The 24,519-nt window shown below is 30.2% G+C and overlaps 3 protein-coding genes across 10 annotated transcripts; 2 read left to right on the top strand and 1 right to left on the bottom strand.

Moving 5' to 3' along the window:
• Positions 1-196: 196 nt before the first annotated feature.
• On the bottom strand, positions 197-6,414 carry LOC124492776 (uncharacterized). Of its 5 annotated transcripts, none has more exons than XM_047055774.2 (8): positions 5,833-6,414; positions 5,175-5,752; positions 2,416-4,128; positions 1,923-1,982; positions 1,741-1,855; positions 1,287-1,687; positions 1,128-1,217; positions 197-1,062 (listed from the first exon to the last, which is right to left on the bottom strand). In XM_047055774.2, exons 2-8 carry the CDS (start codon positions 5,190-5,192, stop codon positions 955-957), a joined length of 2,505 nt encoding a protein of 834 aa, XP_046911730.1. In that variant the 5' UTR covers positions 5,193-5,752; positions 5,833-6,414; the 3' UTR covers positions 197-954. The 5 variants fall into 5 exon arrangements, with proteins under 5 accessions (XP_046911730.1, XP_075590638.1, XP_046911731.1 ...); XM_075734523.1 differs by having other exon boundaries at positions 1,128-1,214; XM_047055775.2 differs by having other exon boundaries at positions 2,419-4,128.
• Positions 6,415-7,047: 633 nt separating this feature from the next.
• Positions 7,048-8,529, top strand: Psf3 (DNA replication complex GINS protein Psf3). Its single transcript, XM_047055787.2, has one exon. The coding sequence runs from the start codon at positions 7,206-7,208 to the stop codon at positions 8,343-8,345; it is 1,140 nt and encodes a 379-aa protein (XP_046911743.1). The 5' UTR covers positions 7,048-7,205; the 3' UTR covers positions 8,346-8,529.
• A 6,980-nt stretch (positions 8,530-15,509) lies between these two features.
• Positions 15,510-20,410, top strand: LOC124492628 (calmodulin). 4 transcript variants are annotated; one of them, XM_047055567.2, is made up of 5 exons: positions 15,559-16,345; positions 16,443-16,515; positions 18,272-18,302; positions 18,370-18,756; positions 19,153-20,410. In XM_047055567.2, exons 2-5 carry the CDS (start codon positions 16,513-16,515, stop codon positions 19,179-19,181), a joined length of 450 nt encoding a protein of 149 aa, XP_046911523.1. In that variant the 5' UTR covers positions 15,559-16,345; positions 16,443-16,512; the 3' UTR covers positions 19,182-20,410. The 4 variants fall into 4 exon arrangements, with proteins under 4 accessions (XP_075590598.1, XP_046911523.1, XP_046911525.1 ...); XM_075734483.1 differs by having other exon boundaries at positions 15,510-16,515; XM_047055569.2 differs by lacking the exons at positions 15,559-16,345; positions 16,443-16,515 and adding an exon at positions 17,101-17,253.
• The last annotated feature ends 4,109 nt before the right edge of the window (positions 20,411-24,519 follow it).

The following is a 24,519-nucleotide window of genomic DNA, read 5'->3' as shown; positions in this document are numbered from 1 at the left end:
CATTTTACAGTAAAACATAAAACTACTACTATCATGATTGCACAATGAGGTAGAAGCATCTATTTAAGAAACCAAACCTATGGCAGTTCAGTTCATTCTATAACTATCAGGTGAAACTCGTTTTGCTATAACATTATGACTACAAAAAAATAAAAAATTGCGTAAGACTCATTTAATTATCAGCGACATCTATTGATTACGTGAAAATTTTTTAGATTTTTATTTAATTAATTGATAATTGAATTTGTCAGAAATTATTTTTTCAAATTTTAAATTTTCATTCAAAACAATAATAATAATCATAATGAAAGTGATGTTTTCGCGCACAAAAAAACTCGCATGATTACACAATTTTGATTGATAATTGAAAATGAATCGCAAAATGTATGTTTGTCTGTCTGGTTGGTGTAGGTGTGTATATGATGGATGTATGAATGCAATACACGTTTGCTTAGAAAAAAAGGGTATCAAAACAATTGAATTGAATTTGAATGAAAATCCAGTTTAAAAAAAACTGGTCAAAGAAATTCACCAATCGATGATGGTCTGGTTTTTTTTCCAGCTACATGTGATCATTTTTAAGTGGAATTATAAATTTGTTTCGGTTCATAAGTGGGTGGTTGTGTGTATTGAAAAGGAAAAAATTATCAAAAAGAAGAAAACACAAAGAAAATTAAGGAGGATAGACAAGATTGAAGGCCGGAACAAGAATATTGGGAAATAATAAACTGTGTTTCCGGTTAGAAATTGAAGGTAAATATTTTTAATTTGAATTTGCGATTTTTTTTATCGAACCGATCCTTTCCGATCGATCCGTGTTTTTCAATGAAAATCAAAAAAAAAAATAAATGAGTTTTATGACACGCTCAACGAGAATGATGAAAATGATGTGACGAGATGAAAATGAGAAATGGATCTCATCCGATGATGATATCATTTGCATTGTCTGTATATTTACCACTCAGCATCACCTAAAGCTCGTGAAAAGACATAATCTTTGCCTTGCAGATTCATAATACCATCTTTGAAATAAAATTTCCACTTATTCCTTGTTCTGGTGACCTATTCAAGGGCGAAATTCGAAATATTAGAAATAGTATAATGAAGAAAGCAAACTTTCAACCAACTTTATCATATTGACAAACGACGACATTGTCAGTTTCAAAAAGTTCTACTGGATCTTCATCACTGACATCATCTTCTGAATTTAATGGCTCCTAAAATTTTGTCCAATAAGTGGGAAATAAAATTATTGCAAAAAAATGTAAGAAATATTCGAATCATACCTCTTCCACACCAGTTTCATTCTCTTCATCATTCATTTCATCATCATCACCATCGAGATCATCATCATTGTCACGATAATCATCAAGATCATCATCATCATTGGAATCATCACTCGAATCATTAGTTTGATCATGATGGCCATCCAATTGAGCTACACGACCACCACCACCTGAACTTGGACGAGATTGTTGCTGTTGACCAATTGAGTGTTGTTGTTGTTGTTGCTGTTGAGCTCCACTTGTCAAAACCGTTGGCGTCAATACAGAAGTGAGTGTCGTCGGTAATGTTGTTAGAACTTGACCACGAACCAATTGTTGTAATGGTGATGATGTTATGCCTACATTTGGTTGAACGCCTGTTGCACGAATTGCTGCATATGGAATGGTTCCAGGAGCTATGCCTATGAAAATATTTGAAATTGAAATTTAATATTTAGACTGACGAATAACGAACCTTGATGTTGAAAAACTGGCTGTGCACCAGGTGCAGCATGTATGATGCTACTACCATGTTGAAGATTGATTGAATTTAATAACTCAGGATTAATAACGAATGTTCCAGGATGATTCTAAAACATCATCATACCAAAGGTACAATCATTAAAGATAAATCATTTGAAACTAGAAAAAACTTACCATGTTATTTGGTAGCATTATAAATTTGCCAGGTATCACTCCAGGTGGAAATTTGACTTCCTGTATAGAAAGGAAGTGAAAAATAAAATTGGTAAAAAGTTAGTAAAATCTAATAATGAATGTGGGTTCGATCAAATTTTAAAATCGGCATCATTTAGAGAATCATTTTCTTCTAGAAAAAAGCACACAAAGAAAGTAATTATACCAGATCGGGTTACTGGTTGGGAGGTAGGTGAGGAAAACACACAGACACAGAGATGCATCGAATTCGGGTGCATGTGTTGGTGCTTAAATATTAGAAATACAAAGGTGACAATGATTAAAATGGGAACAAAAAGATGTATACGGATTTTGACACGAAATAAGATTGCGAGAAAAATTTTTCCGAGATTAACATTTAGAAAGAGATCAAGCGATAGATAGCGATTAGATTGTAACAGCATTGTAAGCAAAGACTATCGTGTTCAGCAACAACAACAACAATAAGACCTACAACCTTATGTGAAGAATTTGACATATGTGAAAAGCCACCAATACCAATATTATTATTACTACCACCACCACCACCACCAACAATGTTATTGTAATGGCTTGTTCCGGCATTACGATGTACAAATGGTCCGGAATTGGAAGTAGAATTGTTTGATGATGTAGCAGCATATGCGGATGAATATGGCGATGTGGATGATTGATTAAATAATGAATCAATATAATATTGTTGAAGCATTTGTTCACGATAACGGTTATTAGAATTCGCCTCTGTTGCTGCTGCTCGATCATGACGAATTAATGAGAGATTCGTACTTGTACCCGTCGATAAATTGAATGGTATAGATTGTGATACGGGATAACCATGTTGTCCACTACCAATGCTCAGAGGATGACCAAGACCAACATGGCTACTATCTTGGGAATTCATTCGTGCAATAATTGCTGCATCAGCTAAATCATTCAGATTATTCTGTTGCTGAGAGGTATGAATCGATTTTTGACTATTATTGCTGGCTTGTCGTTGCTTGTTAGATGGACGATTATCCATTCTTATACGTTTATGATTATTACTACTATTGATTGTATCGCTATTATGATGCCTATTATTATTCAAGTTATTATCGCTACTGCTTATCGCTAATGAATTGACATTCTTAAATGTTGATTGACCCTGTAAGGAAGAGGTGTTTGCTGCTGTTGTAGTTGAAAGGGGTGAAATAAAAGATCCTCTAACACCAACATCACTATTACCAAGCCCATTAGTGCCTACACCAATATTGGAGTAACTAGAACCACCACCACCACCATCGACAGACCCGACAATCATTCCGCTAGCTAATGTATGTTGAATATGTTTTCCACCACCACCACCACCAGTTTGCCGTTTATTTGTTTTTTGAGTTAACGAGGAGGAATTTGTTGGGGAAGTTGATGATGATACCTGTAATAATGTTGGCGTTCCTGCATGAGCTCCACCATTTGGAGGAGCTGAAGTGGCCATACCGATAAATCCGTGTTGTGATTGCGGCTGTTGTTGTTGTAATGAATGCGTATTCTGAACGATGGCTGATGCACGAAACATTGCCTGTTGTTGTTGTTGCTGGGGATGATGCCCGGATGTAGTCACCAGAGTGGGTGTCGCCACCGTTGTTACAACAGTTTGCTGCGATTGCAATTGATTAGCGACCATCACAGTGTTAGGAGAAGCGGTTATCGTTTGTTTTTTCGAGGTTGCGGCCATCGCCGTTGTAGCCACAGTCTCATCGGAAATTTCTTTTTTTATTACTTTCGATGAGATATTGTTAGAGGTTTTGGTATTAGATGCATTGCTGTTACCACCATTTTTTTGAACGTGATTTGGATTCGATGTAATCACTGATGTTGTCTGACCTTGACCGGTATTACTTTGCTGTTGTTGCTGCTCACGATCTTTTTTCTGATGACTATTTTTCGATGACTTTTCTGCTTTTGATGAAGAATTTGTAGTTGTCGTTGCCGTATTGGTTGTCGTTGCAGTTGCCGAAGTTGTTGTCGATGGTGATGCAGCTTGAGCTTGAGCCTGTTGCAATGCATGTTCAACAGCAGGCGATTCCAATACTTTACGTTCCCATGTTTGTTTCATTTCCTGTATGACTTGTTCATCGATTCCATCATCCAGAAAAACCTCCCGAATCGACGCGATAACATCATCAATGACAGATTTGTAAAATTTTGGCTATTCATAATAAAATGAAACAAATTAGTATATTCAAGAAAAAATAATTAAAAAATTTTAAAATAGCATTTTTTAACGGCACCAGGTGGCGCTCATTTCTTGGCGAATAAATGATAATTACGACAATATCACGTGAATGCGGCGGACGAGGCTTTAGAAACGTATCCAATGAACCAGAGGCCGAAAGATGAACGACCCCGGTGGTACCCGCATTATTATTATTATTATTATTATTAGAAATTGTCGTTCGACAGCCACAACAACCATGATGGTGATGGTAATTCTGTTTATGATGATAAAATGATGGTGGTAATGGTCGTCGGGATGGTGAATGAAAAAAACTTTGGTTATCTAATTGTTGTTGACGGTAAGGGTGCCAAGCTAGCGATGATGATCGCTGAGTACAGGGCGGCTGATTATTCTGTGAATAAGGAATCGGATATGATGATGATGATAAATGACCATAACTAGAATAATGCTGTTGCTGGCATCCATTCCACGGTCTTGATGATAAATAACTACCCGTTGTTTGATATGGGGTTGATCCTGTAATATTCAAAGGAATTTGTTGCCGTGGACTTTGCCATCGATTACAATTATCTTTTTGTTGTTGCATTATATTTTTGTTGATAAAAATATAGGAACTTTTTTTGTGATGAACTTTTATCCGTGGTTGTAAAATTCGAATTACAATTTTATTGTTTATATACTTGATTCATTTTAAAAATGAAAAAAATCGAACCAATTGAATTAAATTCGAAGGCAAATATACGAACAAAAATCAAATCGAATCGTTCCATTGCGATCGTAGTAAAAGCAAACAACAACTGAACAAATTGTTTGTGTTATTTTGTATGGTTGAAAATTTTCAAAACAACTACTATCACCAACATAATGATGACAACCTGTTGTCATCATTCAATACAACCATCACCATCATCACCATCATGAATGAAAAAACTATCATCATTATGGATATAAATGCCTTTCCGATAACAAATACAAAGCTATCTATTCAAAAAAAAAAAAAAATTAAAAACACTCACCACAGATGCAGCGGCCATTTTATAATCAACTTGTAAAGAATTTTTCCACGTTTGTTCGCAAAAGATTGAATGAATTAATGCAGACACACACGTGTGTGTCCGTATTTCGAATGTTCAAATGAATAAATTCAAATAAAATCTGGATGTTATTGATGAGACACGAATAATTATTGGAAACAAACGATGGTTACAGATACGATATTCGAAATTGCACAACCGGATAATAAGTAATTTTGATGAAATCAATTAAATTGACGAGTTTTTTGATCAATTATTGTGGTCTTATCTGAATGATGATAATGAGTCAAAATAGATAGTGATAAGGCAAATGATAAAGATTGAGATAGTGAGCTAAACTAAAGTGGAGTTGGTATTGTGCATATAAATATAACGTCAATACGATTGATTGAAATTGAATAAATCAATTATAAGATGGGCAACGATGATATTTTGATGATTGATTGTTTTTTTGAAATGTTTGCAAAAATGCCATTAATTTTGCAGTGTTGATTCTGTACAGCTTTGATTGAGATGAATGGCGACAGATGTGTATTTTGCTTTGTTTTTGTTGTTTTAAACTAAGAATTTTAAACAAATGAAGAAAAATTCAAAATTTCTTTGAAGAACAATCAACAGAAAAAAGAACATATTCACTTACCGGTGATTAAGATGATGATTACAATCGATTGTAAAAATTTCGGACACAAAAATGATTGGCAGATTTCTGACATTCTATTTATAGGTTGAATTTGAATGTCATTATACAATAAGGTGTTCAACAATAAACTCAATTCAGATGATGGTCATTGTCATCATCAGGATAAACACATACAAATAGATCAACCTGTCAACCATCGGACATATATGAATTGAAATAATTTTGACAAATTAAAACCAATTGATCTTTGTTTTGCAATTAGAATCGTTGTTTTTTCGAGGGTTCAAAAGTCAAAATTTTTGTTACGTTATTTAAAATAAAAAATATTCTTAAAGTTGTTTTGATTGTTTGATGAAACTCAAACAAAACATTATTTATCCCGTGTGTATGGATACGAACAGCAGACCAGAACGCCAAATTTCACCCATTGCCATCTTCATGATGATGATGGGAAAATATTGTTCTATCCTCCATCATCAATCTCAATGCCGTATAAGTAGTAGTGGTTCATTATACAGACCAATTGATGAGCATGCTCAAACACAATCCACATTCGAAATAATAACGACGGACAATCGTCGCAACGAGATCGGTTCTGTCGTATTTATATATACTGGCTCTAAAGTAGGTTTGTCGATACGAAACCTCCTCTTTTCTTCTCTTTTCATCATTTGTCATTGTTGATGGTGGTTGTAATACAGACGATCCTCGACTAACAAACATTCGATATGTGAACATTAGTTTGAATTATTATTTTTTTTTTTTGCTTCACTTTTGTAATCCTGATTCGAACTAAGACAGAATGATGTGGAAAATTAATCAAAAAAACCTAACGGACACAGAACAAATTGTAGAAAAGAGATGTTAATAAGGGGTAAAAATTAAGATTGAGATTTTTGTAAAAACTAATCATCTCAGGAAATCAGGAAAATTTCAAAATTGAGCCCATAAATCGAACTTGATTGACCAAGACATTTTTGGCTGCATCAGTGTTGTGTTAATTGGAATAATGATTTACTAACTTTCTTCATTTTGAAATTCTGAAACTAGCTCTAATACAATTTGATGATATTTTCACACTATCATGATTGTCAACAGGTGTCGTTATCATATCTTGCATTTTTTTCGAGTGATGACTGTATTTTACTAATATAATTGTTGTAGTGGCACTTATTGTTAAAAGATTGGGTACATATCTTACCATATATTCACAATTTTTTTTTCAAATAAAAGCTCATGCGATATTTGTAACTATTCATAAATGAAATGTTCAATTTGTCCGCCTTTTTTCTAAACAATATATTGTGAACTCATTTTATTCAAATTACGAAAATTTATTTTTTTCCGTTATTATCAATAAAAAATAACCAATAATGAATAATAACCGTCATCATACGGAAAATGATTTGGAAACAATGATTGAAGAATCCATGTTATTCGATATTCATAATCCAATTGGTGAAAGAGATGTAGAAATGTCAACGAATTTTATCGAAGATTCTGGTGTCGACGGTTTCATGTCATCCTCAGCATTTGCCAATAATACTGACGATGATTCATTTTTTCGATTTAGACGAAATCTATCCTCATCGAATGATCTATATAGTTCAAATATCAATATGACCACTATGACAACATCAAAATCAATGTCTTTATTGTCCAATGAATCATCACGTGTCCGTGATATATTCTATTGTTCGAATTATTTTGATCTCAATGATATTCTTTCACAAACGATACGTTTATCAGTTAAATTTCAACGTACAATACCGAAATTGGGTTATTTAGATCCTAGTCAACAACAGCACCAAGAGGAAAGTAGTGATGACAACATGACTAGCCATGATATTGCCATTGGAACAAAATTAGAATTGCCATTATGGATGGTAAAAGAATTGAATGGTGATCGTGCCGTGATGGTTAAATTACCTAAAGGATATAATCTAATTTATCGAGAAATTCTTGAAGCCGATGCTAATTGTGTTAATCTACATAAATTAGGACCGAATTATTATCTAAGTGGTCGGCATTTGACCGGTATGAATTTGGCCGAAAGTGAAGATGTAGCCATATCTATGTTACGTACATTTAAGCAACGATTTCGCCGTTTGGTTAATTTTGCTTTGAGTGGCAATACTTGTGGCCGTAGTGGTGTTGGTACTAACGGTTCATTATCCAATATGGATGATAATGGTGATTCATTACATGAATCTACATGTTCATCGATATCGAAATTAGATTCAATGATTAAAACCGATCAACATGAACGATTTTTACGTGAAACAGGCAGTAAAGGTCCAACATCAATAACTGATGAAACATTGAACGATATGAATCAATTTGTTAGTCGTTTAGATAATTGGGAACGTGAATTATTAAACGTTGGTCGACGTTTAGCTAGCCAAATGAAATTATGGGAAAATCGTGAATTGATACGTATAAGAGCTAATGAAATGGTTATAAATCTTAGAAAAAGAAAAATCCTCCTTAAAACGACCATAGCGACCGAGTGATTTGATAATCATCATCATCATTATTTTATTACTATTATTCTAATTGGCCGCCTGTGATAAATAATTTTTTTTTCATGAACCTTATCTATGATAAATGGATCAGTAAATGAAATTTTATTCTTATTGTTTGTTTGTTTTGCCTTGCTTATGTTTGTCCGATACGTGGATTAAATGGATGATGAGACAATTTTTTTCATGTTTTGAACATCTTCGAATGGATGTGGTTTGTATTTATCCAGTTTATTTCTCATTGCTAATTACTATTTCTTTCTGTTAATTTGTTTAGCTACTTGAAAGAATTTGGCTATGTTGAACAAAGTTGTCAACAATATCCCAATGATTATTCAGCTACAATGGATTAAATTGAGAATTGGCCTTTTTTCCATTGGTATTTTAACATTTCATTGATTTTGAATTTTGTGTTGATGACTATTTTTAAATCAATCGTTCAAATCATTTGTAAAGGAATAAACAGACTGAACAGTCTGTTTAACAAAAGTATATTTGATTTAAATGGACCGTTGATCTTGGTTAATATAACTAATTGAACTCAATAAAAAAAAATTATTTTTCTTCATATGTATTATTAATATATTGATTCAATGATTTTCTAGTTGGACAAAAATCGTCAATTCTTCAAATCATTTTTTATCTTTACAAATAGATGGCAGTCACTTGACATAATATTTGAGCTACATGACGGAAATTCAAAATACAATTTTTTTTTTTTGACAATGTCTACAGTCAGTGTTCTAATCTTGAAAACAATACAATATATGCCGGCATGAACATCCGATTGATAAGAAACAAAATATAAATCGCATTCAATTGTCGCATCACATTACTATGAATGAGAGAATTTTTTATACAAATTAAAAATAGCCACATTTAACAACCTACAGATGGACATTTTTTTTAACAATAAAAAAAAAAAGATGGACATTTTGTTTGAAAATTTTTTTTTAACAATAAAAAAAAAATGAATTCAACTAATTCGCGCACAATCCTTTTTGTTTGTATAGAAAAACATGGCTAATATCATCAAAATGGATAATGATAATAAAGGGATCCGAAATTCAATGCCAAATTTCCGAGAGACAATTTTTTTTATATATATAGAATTACAATTCATCCATAGTTCAAAAACATGATTATTGTGGCAGGATATTATTATTATTATTATCAACATAAAAATGATACACTCTATATAACAGAAAATAATATATTGTATTATATTTAACGAATTCTTAGAAAAAACAAGAAAAAAAAAATTTTTTTTTTTAGCTGATTAGATTTGTTAAAACACATTGATGATGCTCTAACCAATTGGAATTATATTTTGTAATCCGGTTCCATGATTACACTTCAAATAATGAGATAAATTTTTCCTCGAAAAAAAATAACCAAATGATTTCATCAGCAAGAATATATTGATAATATTTGCTTTTCCGAAATAATTTCCATTTTTTCTACACAATAACAAAAGAGTCCTTTGGATCGAACAAATTATTTTTTTTTTTGTAGTGGTATTCACCATATATAAATGTGGGTGAATGTTGATTCCAAAATTAACCCAGAATACAATAAAAATTAGATTCAACCACTCACTCACACACATACATAAAAATGAATAAATGAATAGACAAATTATTCAAATGATTATTATGATTGTGTTTGTATGTATATTTGGGAGACAAAATTAAAATGGAATGAATGCTGACAATGCTAAAATTATCGAATGAACAATGTTTTTTCTATTTCTTTAACAAAGAAATAGAAAAAAAATGAATCTCACCAATCAGACCAATGACCATGTAATCATCATATTTATTATATTGAATATTTTCATTCAAAAGTAAATCAAATTATCATTTTTGTTTTGAAAATTCTTCATATTGGAAAAATTGTTATTTAAAAGATTAAATTTTGTGGTTTTTTTTGATTTGATTTTTTAAAAATGATTTTTGCACTTGATCATCTGTAATTTATTACAACGTAACTTTTTTTTCCAAAGATAGATTCTAAGATCTAGTTTCTTACCATCGATGCAATAAATATCAGAATTTCATGTTATATATGTATATTACTGTGAGCATTTGCAATTTCAACCAAGATTTACGAACATTCAGTTCAGATCTTTTATTTTTTCTTTTCTGAAGATTAATTTTGATGTACTTGAATCCATTTACGAGATAAATCAAAACTTTAAAATTACGAATAAAAATTGAAAAAAAAATATTCAATAATAAATATTTGGCAACAAAAACAACAACAATCATAACATTGGTAAAATTACATTGAAAATGAAAAATTATTTCCATAATGGGGTTGTTTGTTAATTTGTTGCACTAAACTACACTGTTAAACTGCACAATTATTTTAAATTAGAGAACTTTTAAGTTTTGTTTTTCGCATACGTCATTCGTTTGGTTATACAGTTAATCATTCATAATGTTTTGATATTTTTGATGATTTAAAAATTTATTTTTCTTATAATTTATCAATTGAATTTGTATAATGGATACTATAACAAAAAAAATCCCTACCCCTCCCATAAACATTAATCACAGAACCGTTTATCTGTCTGTGTTTGTCTTGACAATAAATAAAAATTCATTTATAATTAAAAATCAATCAAATGAAATCGATAACATATAAAAAAATAGATAGATATATATCTGGAATAAATCAAAATCAAGATTTATGATTAATTGTGTTCAAAGTTCAAATAAATCATTATCGTCATCATCATCATCATCATAATCACAAAACTAATAAAAATCAATGCACATATACTATGGCGAAAATAGTGGAATGTCAAAAAATAAATCCAATAACTGCAATAATTTAAGCGATTACATTCATTATTCATATCAAATATCATATAAAATGATGATAATAAAATTATAAATCAAAATGAAACAAAACGTAACTGTTCTTATTCTGATTAAATGATGATGATGATGACGATGATCATTGCAATCAGATTGTATCATGAAATTGGTAAAAATAAAAAAATTTAATCAACCAAATAATTAATGTTTTTTTTTCTGCAACGGTAAATTATTACCAGAACAAATCCATTTGGAATGTGAAATGTAAATTGACTGACTAGTGATTGTGTCTATAAGTAACAAAAACAGTTTGTGTGTGAGTGTGTGTGTTGTTAAGGTGTTAATCAAGCGACTCAAATTGAATCTATATTTGATTTGGTGTGACATCATCATCGTCATCATCATCACCATCAATAGACTAAATAGCAACAAAAAAAAAGAATTGTAAAGAACAATACCAAAGATATCTTTTTTTCCTATTTGTCATTCATTGGTAAATTGATTCCAACACCAACCACTGTCATTTTCTAATTGAATGGAACGAATGATGACGAATTGATTCCTATTGAATAATAATTTCTATTCATTGAATTGTAAAAACTTTTTCGTGACATGTACTTATAAGAGACAATATAGGCTAATAAAATAATTATTATTATATTATACTTGTCATCACCGTCATCATTATAATCATCATTGTTATATATTATATATAATTAAGATGAGAAATAAATTCAAATGATGATGACAATTATACAGTGATTATTGTGATTTGATACAACATATGGTCATATCAATTACAAATGGCAATACAATGATGAAAAACACAATGTCATTTCAAGTTTTCAATTACAATGACCTCCTTGCCATGTTTGATCAGCCATATCATTATTATTTATGATTTTTTTTTCATTTTTTTTTGTAAACTATTCGAATCAATCAATTTACTCAATCAATGAATTTTATAAGAGAAAAAAAATATAAATAAGAATTAGAGATTAAAGATATAATGTTACAAATTAATAACAAAAAAAATGATGATGATGATGATGATAGTGATTATATTGCCTATGCATGAAAATCAAGTATTTGTAAATGCATTTATTTGTATATGAAGAAAAAAAATGAATGAAAAAAAAATTGGAATATCGAGTCGGAAACACGGCGATATCGATTGGAAATAATCTGATTCTTCTTTTCATAGTTGTTGTTTACCACACCTCAAACTCTATTATTATTATTATGGAAATTCATTGAATAGAAAATAAAATCTAGTCAAACGTTGGTTTCAATGAGTTATTTGAATATCGAAAAGCAGTTGAATAGTAACAATAAACTAAAAAATAGGCGTTATTAATAAATAAAAAGAATTGTATGTAGTGAATGTGTGTTGAAGATGGAAGAATCGTGAAATTCATTAGAAAAAAAACTATCCATTGATTACTTCTCTTTAACTAGAATCAATTGATACAAGATTTTCATTGATAATCAAACATTCATCATCATTAGTTGAAAATGTTAAATCAATGCATGCCATATATACCAATTTTTCATTCTTTCATTTCATCTTCATTCTTTTTAGTGTATGTCCCTAAAAAAAATTTTATCGCAATCGCACTCACATACAAACACATTTATATCCGAACAAATGATGGTGAAATCATTCAACCATTCACCAGTTATTCGAACCTATTTGTTTCGAGAGTTTTCTCGATCCAAAGCTAGAACAACAAGGTGATAGCCATACAAATAATGTTTCTGTTTATGTATCCCATTTATATAATGGTTGAATGATAATCAGGGAAAGAAAAAAAACCGAAACCAAACCAGACCATAGGCAAAGGTGCCTTTTTCCATGTTTGTTGGTGTGTTTGTGTGTATGATATCAAACTATATGGTGTCCACCTTTTTTTGCAATTCTATAGAGTAGTCGTTTTTTATCCATATGACGCATTGCAGGTGCATATGTCAGAATAAACAGTCATTGGTGAAAAACTGCGTAGTTTGTTCAAGGAACAAATTCCGTTTCCCATTGAGTACGGTTTCTCTTGGACAGATGAAAATCGAGTTATTTGAAAAAACAAAACCATTTGTGTTGTTTTGTCATCAATGAAAAAAAAACTAATTGATCACTACTATTTATCGATCTGTCAATTCATTTTTTTTACAAGGGAAGATTAGAAAATGATTATGATTTTTTTTCAAATCGAAATTTTCTATCCGACTAAAAAAAAATTTCAGGACCATTTTTTTCCGAACCAAGGTCTCAGAGAATCTGTGCTTTCTATATAATTAGAAGCCAGGAACTAGATCATTGGGAAAAAACAAAGCCAAAAAAAAAAGTTGATCAAACTTTAGGCCCTACCATCTTTCTATATTTATTTTATATACAAAACAATCTTACGATACTCATTTATTTTATTGTCATTTTTTTCTGACAATGGAACAGCCAGTAAAATTTTTTTTTTTTTTTTGAACATTATTGCATCTATGTGTGCGTGGCCACTATACCATTTGAGGGCTTGCACACAAATATAGATAGGAATCATAAGAGAATACGTGCATTGCGTACGAGACGGTTAAAATATTCGAAAATTTGGTTCAACACTACATATATTACTCCATATCTAATGGGCTCCCTGAAACATTAATGCGACAACTTGGATCATAATGACACCAATGACACTAGCTAGCACTACTTATACAACAGAAGCCCCATTGATTCTCCTTGAAATAATTCTCTTCATATAACAATTTTTATATCATACCAATAATGGTTGTTGTTGTTGTTAGAAAACAAACTTTTGGAAAACTTTCAATAGAATTTGAATGAATGAAAATACAGTAATAAAACTGCTAACTATGCTGCTATTGAAAAAACCAAAAATGATAATGATTGACAAATTGATAACAAAAACTACATTTTAATGATGATTAGGTTTATTATTCGGACTATAAAACAATTCTTTTAATTTTAATTTTTTTTTCAAGACAATCGGATTTAAGAGTTGGATAATTGTAATCTCTCTCTCTTCCTCTATCACCCACTCTCAGAAAAAAAAATTTTGTTTCACAATGTCATCCATCTTTTAGTTACCGGACGGATCCATCAAAGAGTAAGTGAGTGAGGAAGAGAAATGCCGGTTATTTGGGCACATTTTTTTTATATATATAGATTTTGAATATCAACTAATATTACAATGACAGTCATGATGTTGATGGTTGATCATCACAACATCATAATAATTTTGAAAATATGTAGTCCAACATATATACCAATCAGATAAGGCGCATGTTCTTGAGTGTGATCTCGCTCTCTCATTCCTCGTGATGATCCAAAACGGAACTCCAATCCAAAAAAAAACGATATTTCTTCGACCACAGCCACATATAGAGTGTTTGATTCACGAATTTCAAATTCGTGGTATAGTTATTTTTTTTGGATTTATCTCATACATACATAAATACATCCCCAACCACCAGAGTCTTTTTTGGACATTCGCAAAGTCAAGAACGAAGAAAAAACTCTAGAAAAACAATGGCTATTAGCTACACACACACACCTACTTCAAGTATCTTCGTTTTTTTTGGGATTCTATATATACAAATGTTTCACTTTTCATGATTCTACAAAATACATATGAATTATATAATTCACCTTTGTTGTGTATAACTTGATCATAATCGATATATTCCTTCTAAAACAACCACTATTTCATTCTATATACAGTTATGGCTAATGGTCACAATTACAATATAACGGTATCGGTATCCAATGAAATCTATGGATACATGGATTTTGAGATCCACATAGACAATGCACATGCACACACATATATTTTCGAAGGACGACATTCGATTTCCATTGGAATCGATTGCCGACGGAATGATGATGACACAACAACAACAAAAAAAGGGGAAATTTTCCTCATTTCCTATACCGCCTTTATGGCTTCCTATGATCAATATACGCATGTGTGTGTATGTTCACAATTACATGGTTGAGTCATCGAGGAAGTGGTTGTAACTATAATGTATACTACTTCCACTTAAACCAAAATTGTCCAACCGTTTTTTTTCGGCATAAGCTTTTTACGCATTCTCAATTTTACAATCAGGAAAATTAACGAACTTTCGGCAGAAACATAAAATTACTATACTACTACTGTCACAATTGAATATGCTTTTTTTATGTTTTTTCATAGCAGTCAATAAAAATGTTATCACATAACCGTAGTACTTTGAAATAGTAGCGAGAGAAAAACTGGTTTCTTATTTGTATTGAAAAAAAATTGTGACCAAACCAATAAACCGTAGGGAGTAGTAGCCGCCATTATGTTGTGGGTGCCGTGTATTCTCCTGCACACAATATTCGTTTGATTTTTTTTGTTCGTTTCATATTTCTGGCTACCTTCAGTTCATTTCATTAGTATTTTATGTTTGCATTGTGAGAGTCTCATTGGTTCGCTCAATATCTTGTCGTTTGCTTTCTATTTCTCTCCGTCTCTCTTTTGATTGGTGTTTTTGTATTATTGCTCGTTTCATTCGATTTCAAGCCATTTTTTCCTCTTTGCTCTCTCACTTTCACTCCTTTTTCTTGTTCATCCACGATAACAGCAACCACATTTTTTCCAACTTGAAATATAGAAAAAAAATAATTTTCATCAAATATCACCCAAAAAAACATCTCAGCATATATTTCTAATCAGAAAAAGAATTAGAAACGAAAAAGTAATTGTCTTCATCATAACAAATCCTTTTTCGATTGAACCATTCATCATCGTTTGTGTGAAACATTTTTTTCGAATTTTAAACTCTTGTTTTTAGTGTATATTTCATACCAGAACTCGGACTTGACCACTTTGAACTTTGTGTGTTTCCATTGTTCAAATTCAACATCAAAATCAAGAACAGTGTTGTTTTGCAGGCAAAAAAATAATTTTTTTTTCTTGTTTGAAAGTCAACGCCATTCATGCCAATATAAAGCTACATTATCGTATTACATACTCATTTACACATAAAGTCTCAGCGATTTATTCAACCACCAATCTCAATATTTTAGATTCATTTATAACATCACACACACAACATTCGATCGGCAAACACGTCCATCCATTCAAGTTTGACAAAAAAAAATCTAATCAAACTCGTCATTTTTTCATTATTGTAAAAGTCAATTATATCAAAATCTCAAATCATACCAATCGATAATACATTCTCTTTTCAACACATTCATTTGGCTGTGTTTTTGTTTTTTATTTAGTTTCATTTCACCTGATCATTTCCACATTTTTCAATAAATCTCATTTCAACATATACTAAACATAAAAAATATGGTGAGTGTTTTTATTATTCCTATATTTTTCTATATTTAATCAACCATCAGATTAGGCTTGTGATCAATATCTAAATCAACATTTTTGGTTCCATAAGTTGTGACACACAGATTCAGTATGACTAGATACATATTAAATAAGACAGGATAGTTCCATTTGAATTTTTTTTACGAACAATTAAAATTCAACTAACAATTTAAGCTTTGTTTTTGGTCAAATTGGTGTGTGTGTACGTGCCGGCTGTTTGCCACATTGCCATATTCTTTTGTGGCAAATAGAATTTTTATAATCACACCGACAACGATGATCGACAAAACCAAACTTTCATAAAAAAAATTGCCGAATCAAACCCCCAAAGTAAAAGCGAATTTTTTTCCTTTTGCTCTTGCATTGGCCGTTTTTTTAGTTTTTTACATTTCTCTTGATTACAATCATCTATGGTGTGGTAGTGGTGGCGTCTATATCGTCGGTTAACTTAAATGGCTGCCACCGCCATAAACGTTCTTTTACATCGAAATACATGTTTGTATTGTCGATGTTTATGTTGGTGCAAGCTAACCATCTCCACCGAGTCGATTTTATTGTATAAGAGCAAACAGCATGTATGCCTGCTACTGCTGCCGCTTCTTTTGATTCTTGGTCTCCATCAATGTGTTTGATGGTGTTGCTGTCTTCATTTTTGTGTTTTCAAGTTAAATAAAAAAATTCATACATATCTTAGTCCATACATTTCATATGGTAAGGTCCAATCATTTTTGTATAGTTAGAAGAATATATCTAATCTAATGATGTTGATAATGATTATAATGAAATGAGATTATTAAATTTATTTAATAAAAAAAGTGTAATTATATTGTACAAAGAAAATTTTTTGCATAGATTTTGATTTGTCTGCCTTTTTATCTATCCAATGCTACCGCTTTCGGTAAAAAATTCTCATTACTTTGCTTCCTATCCTATGTTTTACGATTCGATTCGGATGGTTAATGGTATCCAGGACCTTGTAAAATGAAAAGCCGAACTATGGTTTTTTTCCAAATTTTGATTGATCAAGTTCTACATTAAATGATGATAAACGATCATTCTATGGTTTTAACGACACCATGTTTGATCAGATTTTCTATTTTAGAGGCTAAAATTTCATTTTATCTTTACGCCCTCTTATTTTTCGATAATGTGTGAGTCATTCAATAATTTGGTTTAGTTTTTTCCATGGACTTTATTTATTTCTTGGCCTTGTTTATTATTATTATCGAATGAAAAACATACATGGCGTCGTCGCGTTCGATTGTGATGATGATGATAATGGTGGTGGAAAAAACCAACGCCTATCCATTTCAATAACACGATAGTCGATTTTTTATGCCTATGTGGTCGATCATGTTTTGTGTCTGTGTACAATTTGATTTGGTTGTCATTTTTTCTAGTTTCTCAAGTTGTCAAATTGCATTGTCATCTATGTGACAACTTTAAGACTGTATTTCACTGTATAGATGACATTTCTCTCTCATTGAGGTACGATTGAAACAATCGTTCAATTATCACTTGGACTCTTACGATCTTATACTTGTTTGTCAATAACAATAATAAATAGTAATATATAATAATGGTATTGATCCGTGAAATTTGAAATCTTTGAATTATATTAATTGATGATTGATTTCCTTTAATTGATATTGATAAAAATTTTTTTCCAATTTATTCAACACTACTAATTTTCATTTTTTATTTCCACTTATTACCTCATTCAATACAGGCGGATCAATTGACAGAAGAACAAATTGCTGGTACGTGACAAATTTAAATTCATGATGTTTGATTTTCATTTTTTCTAATTTTATAATTATTCAACAGAATTCAAGGAAGCATTTTCGCTGTTCGACAAAGATGGTGACGGTACTATCACTACAAAAGAATTGGGAACAGTCATGAGATCATTAGGACAAAATCCAACTGAAGCTGAATTGCAAGATATGATCAATGAGGTAGATGCCGATGGTAATGGTACCATCGATTTTCCCGAATTTCTAACCATGATGGCACGTAAAATGAAAGATACCGATTCTGAAGAAGAGATTCGTGAAGCTTTCCGTGTGTTCGATAAAGATGGTAATGGCTTCATTTCAGCTGCTGAGCTCAGACATGTGATGACCAACCTTGGTGAAAAGCTCACTGATGAAGAAGTCGACGAAATGATTCGTGAAGCCGACATTGATGGCGATGGACAAGTTAATTATGAAGGTATGTGACTTTTTTATCCTTATTGCTCCTCATCTAATAGTATTAGCTGATAGTTAATGTTATTCAATCAATCATCACAATCGACATACAGTTTGTTCCTTGACAAACAACAACAAGTCTTATGTAACCAAATTCATCACACCTACATTCATTAGACAGGAAAGCCAGCTTTACATAAGATAACTTATTGACGCAAAGAATGACGAATATGATAGTAATGCTTTTGATATTCATGTTTTAGACTGTCCATCATTTCAATGTTTTCCCTATAAAATATATTCATAACAATGACGTTTATCGATTGTTTAATTTGGTAATAATTTTTTTTTGTTTCATTTTTTTTCTCCCTCATATATATCCATATTCATCTCATATGCTGTTATTGTGATTTTACAGAATTCGTAACGATGATGACATCAAAATGAAAATTATCCATAGTATTTTGTTAAATATATTCCTTATTTCTTTTGCTCTCCGCGTCTCGTCTCATTGATTAAAAACAAGCAAAAAAAAATTACAAACTTCGAACTATCAACTACACACACACATACATTACAAACAAACAAACAAGGAACCTATTCACACTTACATCGAAAACATTAAATTTTTCCTGATTGTTTTTATCATCTTGACAACAACGACAACAAACTGTTTGATTTTTTTCAATTTCGTTTCTTTATTACGTTTTCTTGCGTTTCTCTCTCTCGCTCTCACTTGTGTTTTACTGTAAATTTTTTCACACACATACACTCAAAAACAATTACACCTATCCATGAATAATCTTTAAATTATTATTGGAATTGATTGGTTTTTTCATGTGAATCATTCTTTTTTTTCTCACAAATTTTGTTTCTCTTTCTCTTTCATTTTTTTCTGTCAATTTGATTGCAACAAAAGAAAAAGAAAAATTTGAATTTAATATTTAAGATTATGATTATTGATAACTAATCACAGATATTGTATGTGTGTATGTGTATGATGAATAGTGTGGTAATGGCTGTGTATTTCCATCATCATCGTAAATTATGAATATTCTCATTGATGGGTGTGGATTTGTTACCGGATTGGAATCATCCATATCGAATAAATTTGGAACATCGATCTGACCGTGTTTGTGTGTTTTTTTTGTCACAGTTTTGCTATCCATTATCTTCATTCATTCTTTCGTTTTATCTTCAACGAACGATTCCATCATCGAAATAGTGCCATCCATCCATTTCCGTTACAAATGAAATGAAAAAAAACAAACTATTCAACAACCATATATCGGCTGGGAATTGTGGTCAATCATAATTGCAATTGTTCATCGGTTTCGATAAAAGAATCACTCATTTTTCAATTTACAGTTACACACACGCCATGCCTACATACACTCACACACACCTACATCCAAATAACTAAATTTGCACTTAAGTAAAATACCTGTTTGTCATTCAACAACCACAGAAATTTAAAAAAAAAACAAGCACCAAAATCATTTATAATTATGAACAAGCAGCATGTTATAAGCATATAAATATCATGATTTGGTCAGAATTCATTCAAAAAAAAAATATCAATATCAAAAAATTAAAAAATAACATGAAAACAATCCTAAATCTAAACTAATGATAATTGATATATAATAATAATAATTTCTATTTGTTGTGTTCCATATATTTTTTATCATTCGATTTTCACTTGTCAAAATGTCTCTGAGTTTTTTTGTTTTGTTTAGGCCAGTCAGCCAGTAACAATATATATATATCAGCTAATTGCGTTTGTGTTTCTGATGTTTTTTTTTCTTTTCACTTTTAATGATCAATTCCTTAGTGTGTAGTAACATCATAATGATGATTTTTTTTTGAATCGTACAAACTTGAAGAAAATGAAATTATTATTGAATAGATGGAATGGAATGAAAAAAAAAGAAATATAATGTATCTCGTTTTTTTTATGGCTGTGGATTTGTAAAATTTTTAGGAAATAAAACGGTAAACGCTCAACAATTTAATAATATAGGATGGTGTGTGTGTGCGTGTGTGTGGTGTACATGTGAAATCAAAATCCGACAATTAATCAAATTTTTTTTTATTGTCGCTATTCTTTATCATTTTCTCATAAAATCAAATCAATCATCTGGATTTTTTTTCTAAAATTATAAAATATTATCTATTTACACACAAACAAAATGAAACCACAGCAATCAGCACGATTTCAATCACAAAATATTAAAGAAAACATCTACAACAAATACAGAAAAAAAGCATTTCTACAATTGAATGAAGAATTAGTTCAAACACACACATACATCATACACGTTTAATTATCATCATTAAGAATGAATGAATATTGGCCATAAAAATTAGAATTACAAACAAAATTCAAATTTATACTATTATATATTGTTATTATTTTCAACAGAAAAAAAATCATATTTTATGTTTTCCTTTTTTCTTTCAAATCTAAACTCTTCCATATTTTTTTTTCTCTTTCTTTAATTTAACAAAATAAAAACTATTATTATTATTATTATTATTAAAAAACACATTTTTTCCGTTTTATTTATTTGTTGTTAAAACACAAACAAACACTCACACACCCCCACACACACACACCTACCTAACAATAAATACACACATGACAACAACAAAACAACTTACATGAATGAATGAATGAAATTTTGTGTCATCAATAACCGGAACGGATAAAGCATATACATACACAAACAAATGAGACATGACTACTAAATGATTGATATACAGATCTATGAGAATTTTGACAACAACAACAACAACAAAAAAAAAACATAAAAATGAACAGACCAAAATCATTTATATAATCACAACAAGTTATAATACTTTTTTCTTTGGAGAGAAAAACCAATTTAATGGAATATATTTGAATGAAATGTATACCTGTTTGTGCACGTGTGTGTGTGTGTGTGCATGTGAGTGCTAGTATGTTTGTATCTGATGTCTATTTGAATCATCATGTATCAGTCAAACAAAACAAAAAAAAATTTTTTTTTTTTTGAATTTATGAAATAAAGTGTCGACTTTGTTTGGATCAAAAATGGAATGATTTTTTTTTACTAAATAATTCAATGATATTCATGAATTCTGGTATTTTAATTTCTGCTATCATCATCGGTTTGATGGAAAATTTTCCGGATTCAATGGATTGCAATTCTTGTTTGAAAACACCTATAGGTTATGTATGGTGTATTTTAATTTTGGTGACTACATCTATCTATATATAATGGTGTATGTTTTTAAATAATTTTTCATTTTTTTTCAAATGGTTGACATTCGAGATGGTTGGCTTACGTTTATGAAATCAGATATTGCATACAACATAAATTTTGTTTTTCTATTTTTAACATTTTCATAGTACAATAATTTATTTACAGTGCATTTTAAGTCCACGCCAACTCAACTAATAAACCAGAAAACAACAAATCCAGATTGTCATACCAGAAACGACAAAATTCAAAAAAAAAATCCTAACCAACACCTGACATATACATGTACAATGGCAGATGGAATTTTTTCAATGGCCGTCCCATATGGCCGATAGTTGAGTTTTGTTTTCATTGTTGAAATCCATCTGTAGCAGAAAAAAAATACCTTCTCTTTTTCTTTGCCTAATACATGTGCGTGTGTTAGAACCATAAAACGATTATATTATATTGTTGAATAACATTAAAATATTTAAATTCATTTAAATAGAAAATAACACTAGCATAAAAGCTAATGAATAAAGTGGTTTCAATCATGATGAACTCTTTTTTTTATCACTTTGTTATTGGTTTAACTTTTGTGAATGGCCAAAAAAAAAGTATCGTTAAAATGGATCATTAGCATCGCATACCAAACACATACACACACACACACATAACGCATACTAATAATGATGATGATGATGATAATAGTCACGACATTCCATACTATTTTTACTGTTTGGTTATTGTTCATCAACACAATTGAAATTGTATTTACATTGTAATGTCTAAAAGAGATGCCAAACCATTACATTGTAGGATGATAGAGAGAGAAAAAAATTTGGGTATTTTGGTTTTCAATAATAATAAACAAACCATAGAAAAAAAATGGATTAAACCTTTAATACAATATACCTGAGCTCATTGTTATTGTTTTTGTGTTATAGATGTTGTTAGATGACACACATTTATTTTATTTGTAATATTACATGGTTACCATTTTCATTTTCAAGGAGATTTAGATGTACAGAAAGAAAAAAGGTAGTCAATTTTTATTTTCATTTTCGTTTTCATAATGTTAATATTATTATTATTATTATTATGATAATAAATATAAATTAGCCTAGCGAAACAAAAAAAAAAAAAAAAAAATTTACACATGCATTATTCTTCTTCGTGTGTGTTGTTTGAGTTTGGTTTGTTAGTTTTGTTTTCGCTTATTCCTAGTTAGGTTTTTTCTTTAATCTAAAGCTTAATTCTATATAGAAATCGAAAACACAGTATCCGCTCATCATTATTATGGTTATGAGTTTTCAAAAAAACCAAATTATTATTATTATTATTACTACTGATGAACAATGAATCAACGATAATGATTATTGATTATAAGGAATTTTTTTCTTTTTCGTTTAGATTCTTATTCATAATAATCCACATGATGATGATCTCAATGTGTACCTCACATACACAATATAGCAATCCATTCAATGATTCTTAATCATCTTTTCTTCATAAAATTCTGAATAACTTTCCTTTTTCTCATTTTTAGGTAATTGGTATTGCATTTGTTTTTTGTTCATTCAAGTGTATGTGTGTGTGTTTCAATAGTTCCAAAAACAAACATTAGTTAGACCACACACCACATATGTTTTTGGATCAAAATTATTGCCATTGGATCAATTATTATTATTATTATTCGTAATATTATATACTCTCATCATTGCTTTTCCATTTTATTAAATGTTATGATATGTTTAGTAATAGTTGCTAGGATGCTATATTTATCCATCCATCCAATCTTTTTGAATCAGTTTCATTTCCATGGATATTCACATTAGTGGCATTTTTATTTTTCTTTTGGATTACATACTAATAGCCGAATGCTTTCTTGTATGTAATAATAAAATGAAAATCATTCGATCTTTTTTCAATAATAATGATTCGGTAGCATTATTAGTTGGATCTATGATAATAATAATTGTCATATAATTAAATGGCAATGTTTCTTTTGATATACTTTCAATGATCTCATTTGATGATCAAGTTTAGTAAAAGTTTCTATTACATAAAAGTCACTTTTACACACACAGTGTCACACACACAAGTATAGTCATTTACTTATTCGTGTGTGTAAGTAAATTATTGATAAACTTGAACTAATCGAATCTAATTTATTCTTCACATACGATAGTATCATAGGTTCTGAATTATGTTTGACTTTGAAGATTTGATATCGATATATTTGCTAGCTTATAGTATTTTTTCGTCTTTCAATAAAGTTTCTTTCTTTTTTGCTTTTCAAAATTTGTCACCCATCAAACACAATAGAATTCTTCTATAAATACGAATTTTCTTCATGTTTCACGTATTTTTAACGAAAAAAAAAAACAAAATTAAATGTTTTTTCTTACATTTACAATTTAGTGTCTCATATTTGATGCTTCTGGTATATTATTGGACATATGAGAAAAAAAATACTGTAAACAACAAACAAATAACAAGGATGGATGAAAGTTTTTTTCTACCCCGTTGGACAGAAAGAAAAAATAACTGAACAAAAG

Source organism: Dermatophagoides farinae, chromosome 1 (assembly GCF_024713945.1).
Source record: "Dermatophagoides farinae isolate YC_2012a chromosome 1, ASM2471394v1, whole genome shotgun sequence".
In the NCBI taxonomy this organism is placed as follows: domain Eukaryota; kingdom Metazoa; phylum Arthropoda; class Arachnida; order Sarcoptiformes; family Pyroglyphidae; genus Dermatophagoides; species Dermatophagoides farinae.
The sequence above is the reverse complement of the archived record's forward strand: the minus strand, read 5'-3'. Positions and strand labels throughout refer to the sequence as shown.

Bases quoted from the DNA above. Each gene is read 5' to 3' on its own strand.
- Psf3 (XM_047055787.2), top strand. From the start codon at position 7,206: ATGAATAATAACCGTCATCATACGGAAAATGATTTGGAAACAATGATT.
- LOC124492776 (XM_075734496.1), bottom strand. From the start codon at position 4,744: ATGCAACAACAAAAAGATAATTGTAATCGATGGCAAAGTCCACGGCAA. The intron at 1,688-1,740 runs GTTCGTTATTCG...ATATTTTCATAG, and splicing joins GCCAGTTTTTCAACATCAAG to GCATAGCTCCTGGAACCATT. The intron at 1,218-1,286 runs GTATGATTCGAA...ACAAAATTTTAG, and splicing joins ATGAAACTGGTGTGGAAGAG to GAGCCATTAAATTCAGAAGA.
- LOC124492628 (XM_075734483.1), top strand. The intron at 18,303-18,369 runs GTACGTGACAAA...ATTATTCAACAG, and splicing joins GACAGAAGAACAAATTGCTG to AATTCAAGGAAGCATTTTCG. The intron at 18,757-19,152 runs GTATGTGACTTT...GTGATTTTACAG, and splicing joins TGGACAAGTTAATTATGAAG to AATTCGTAACGATGATGACA.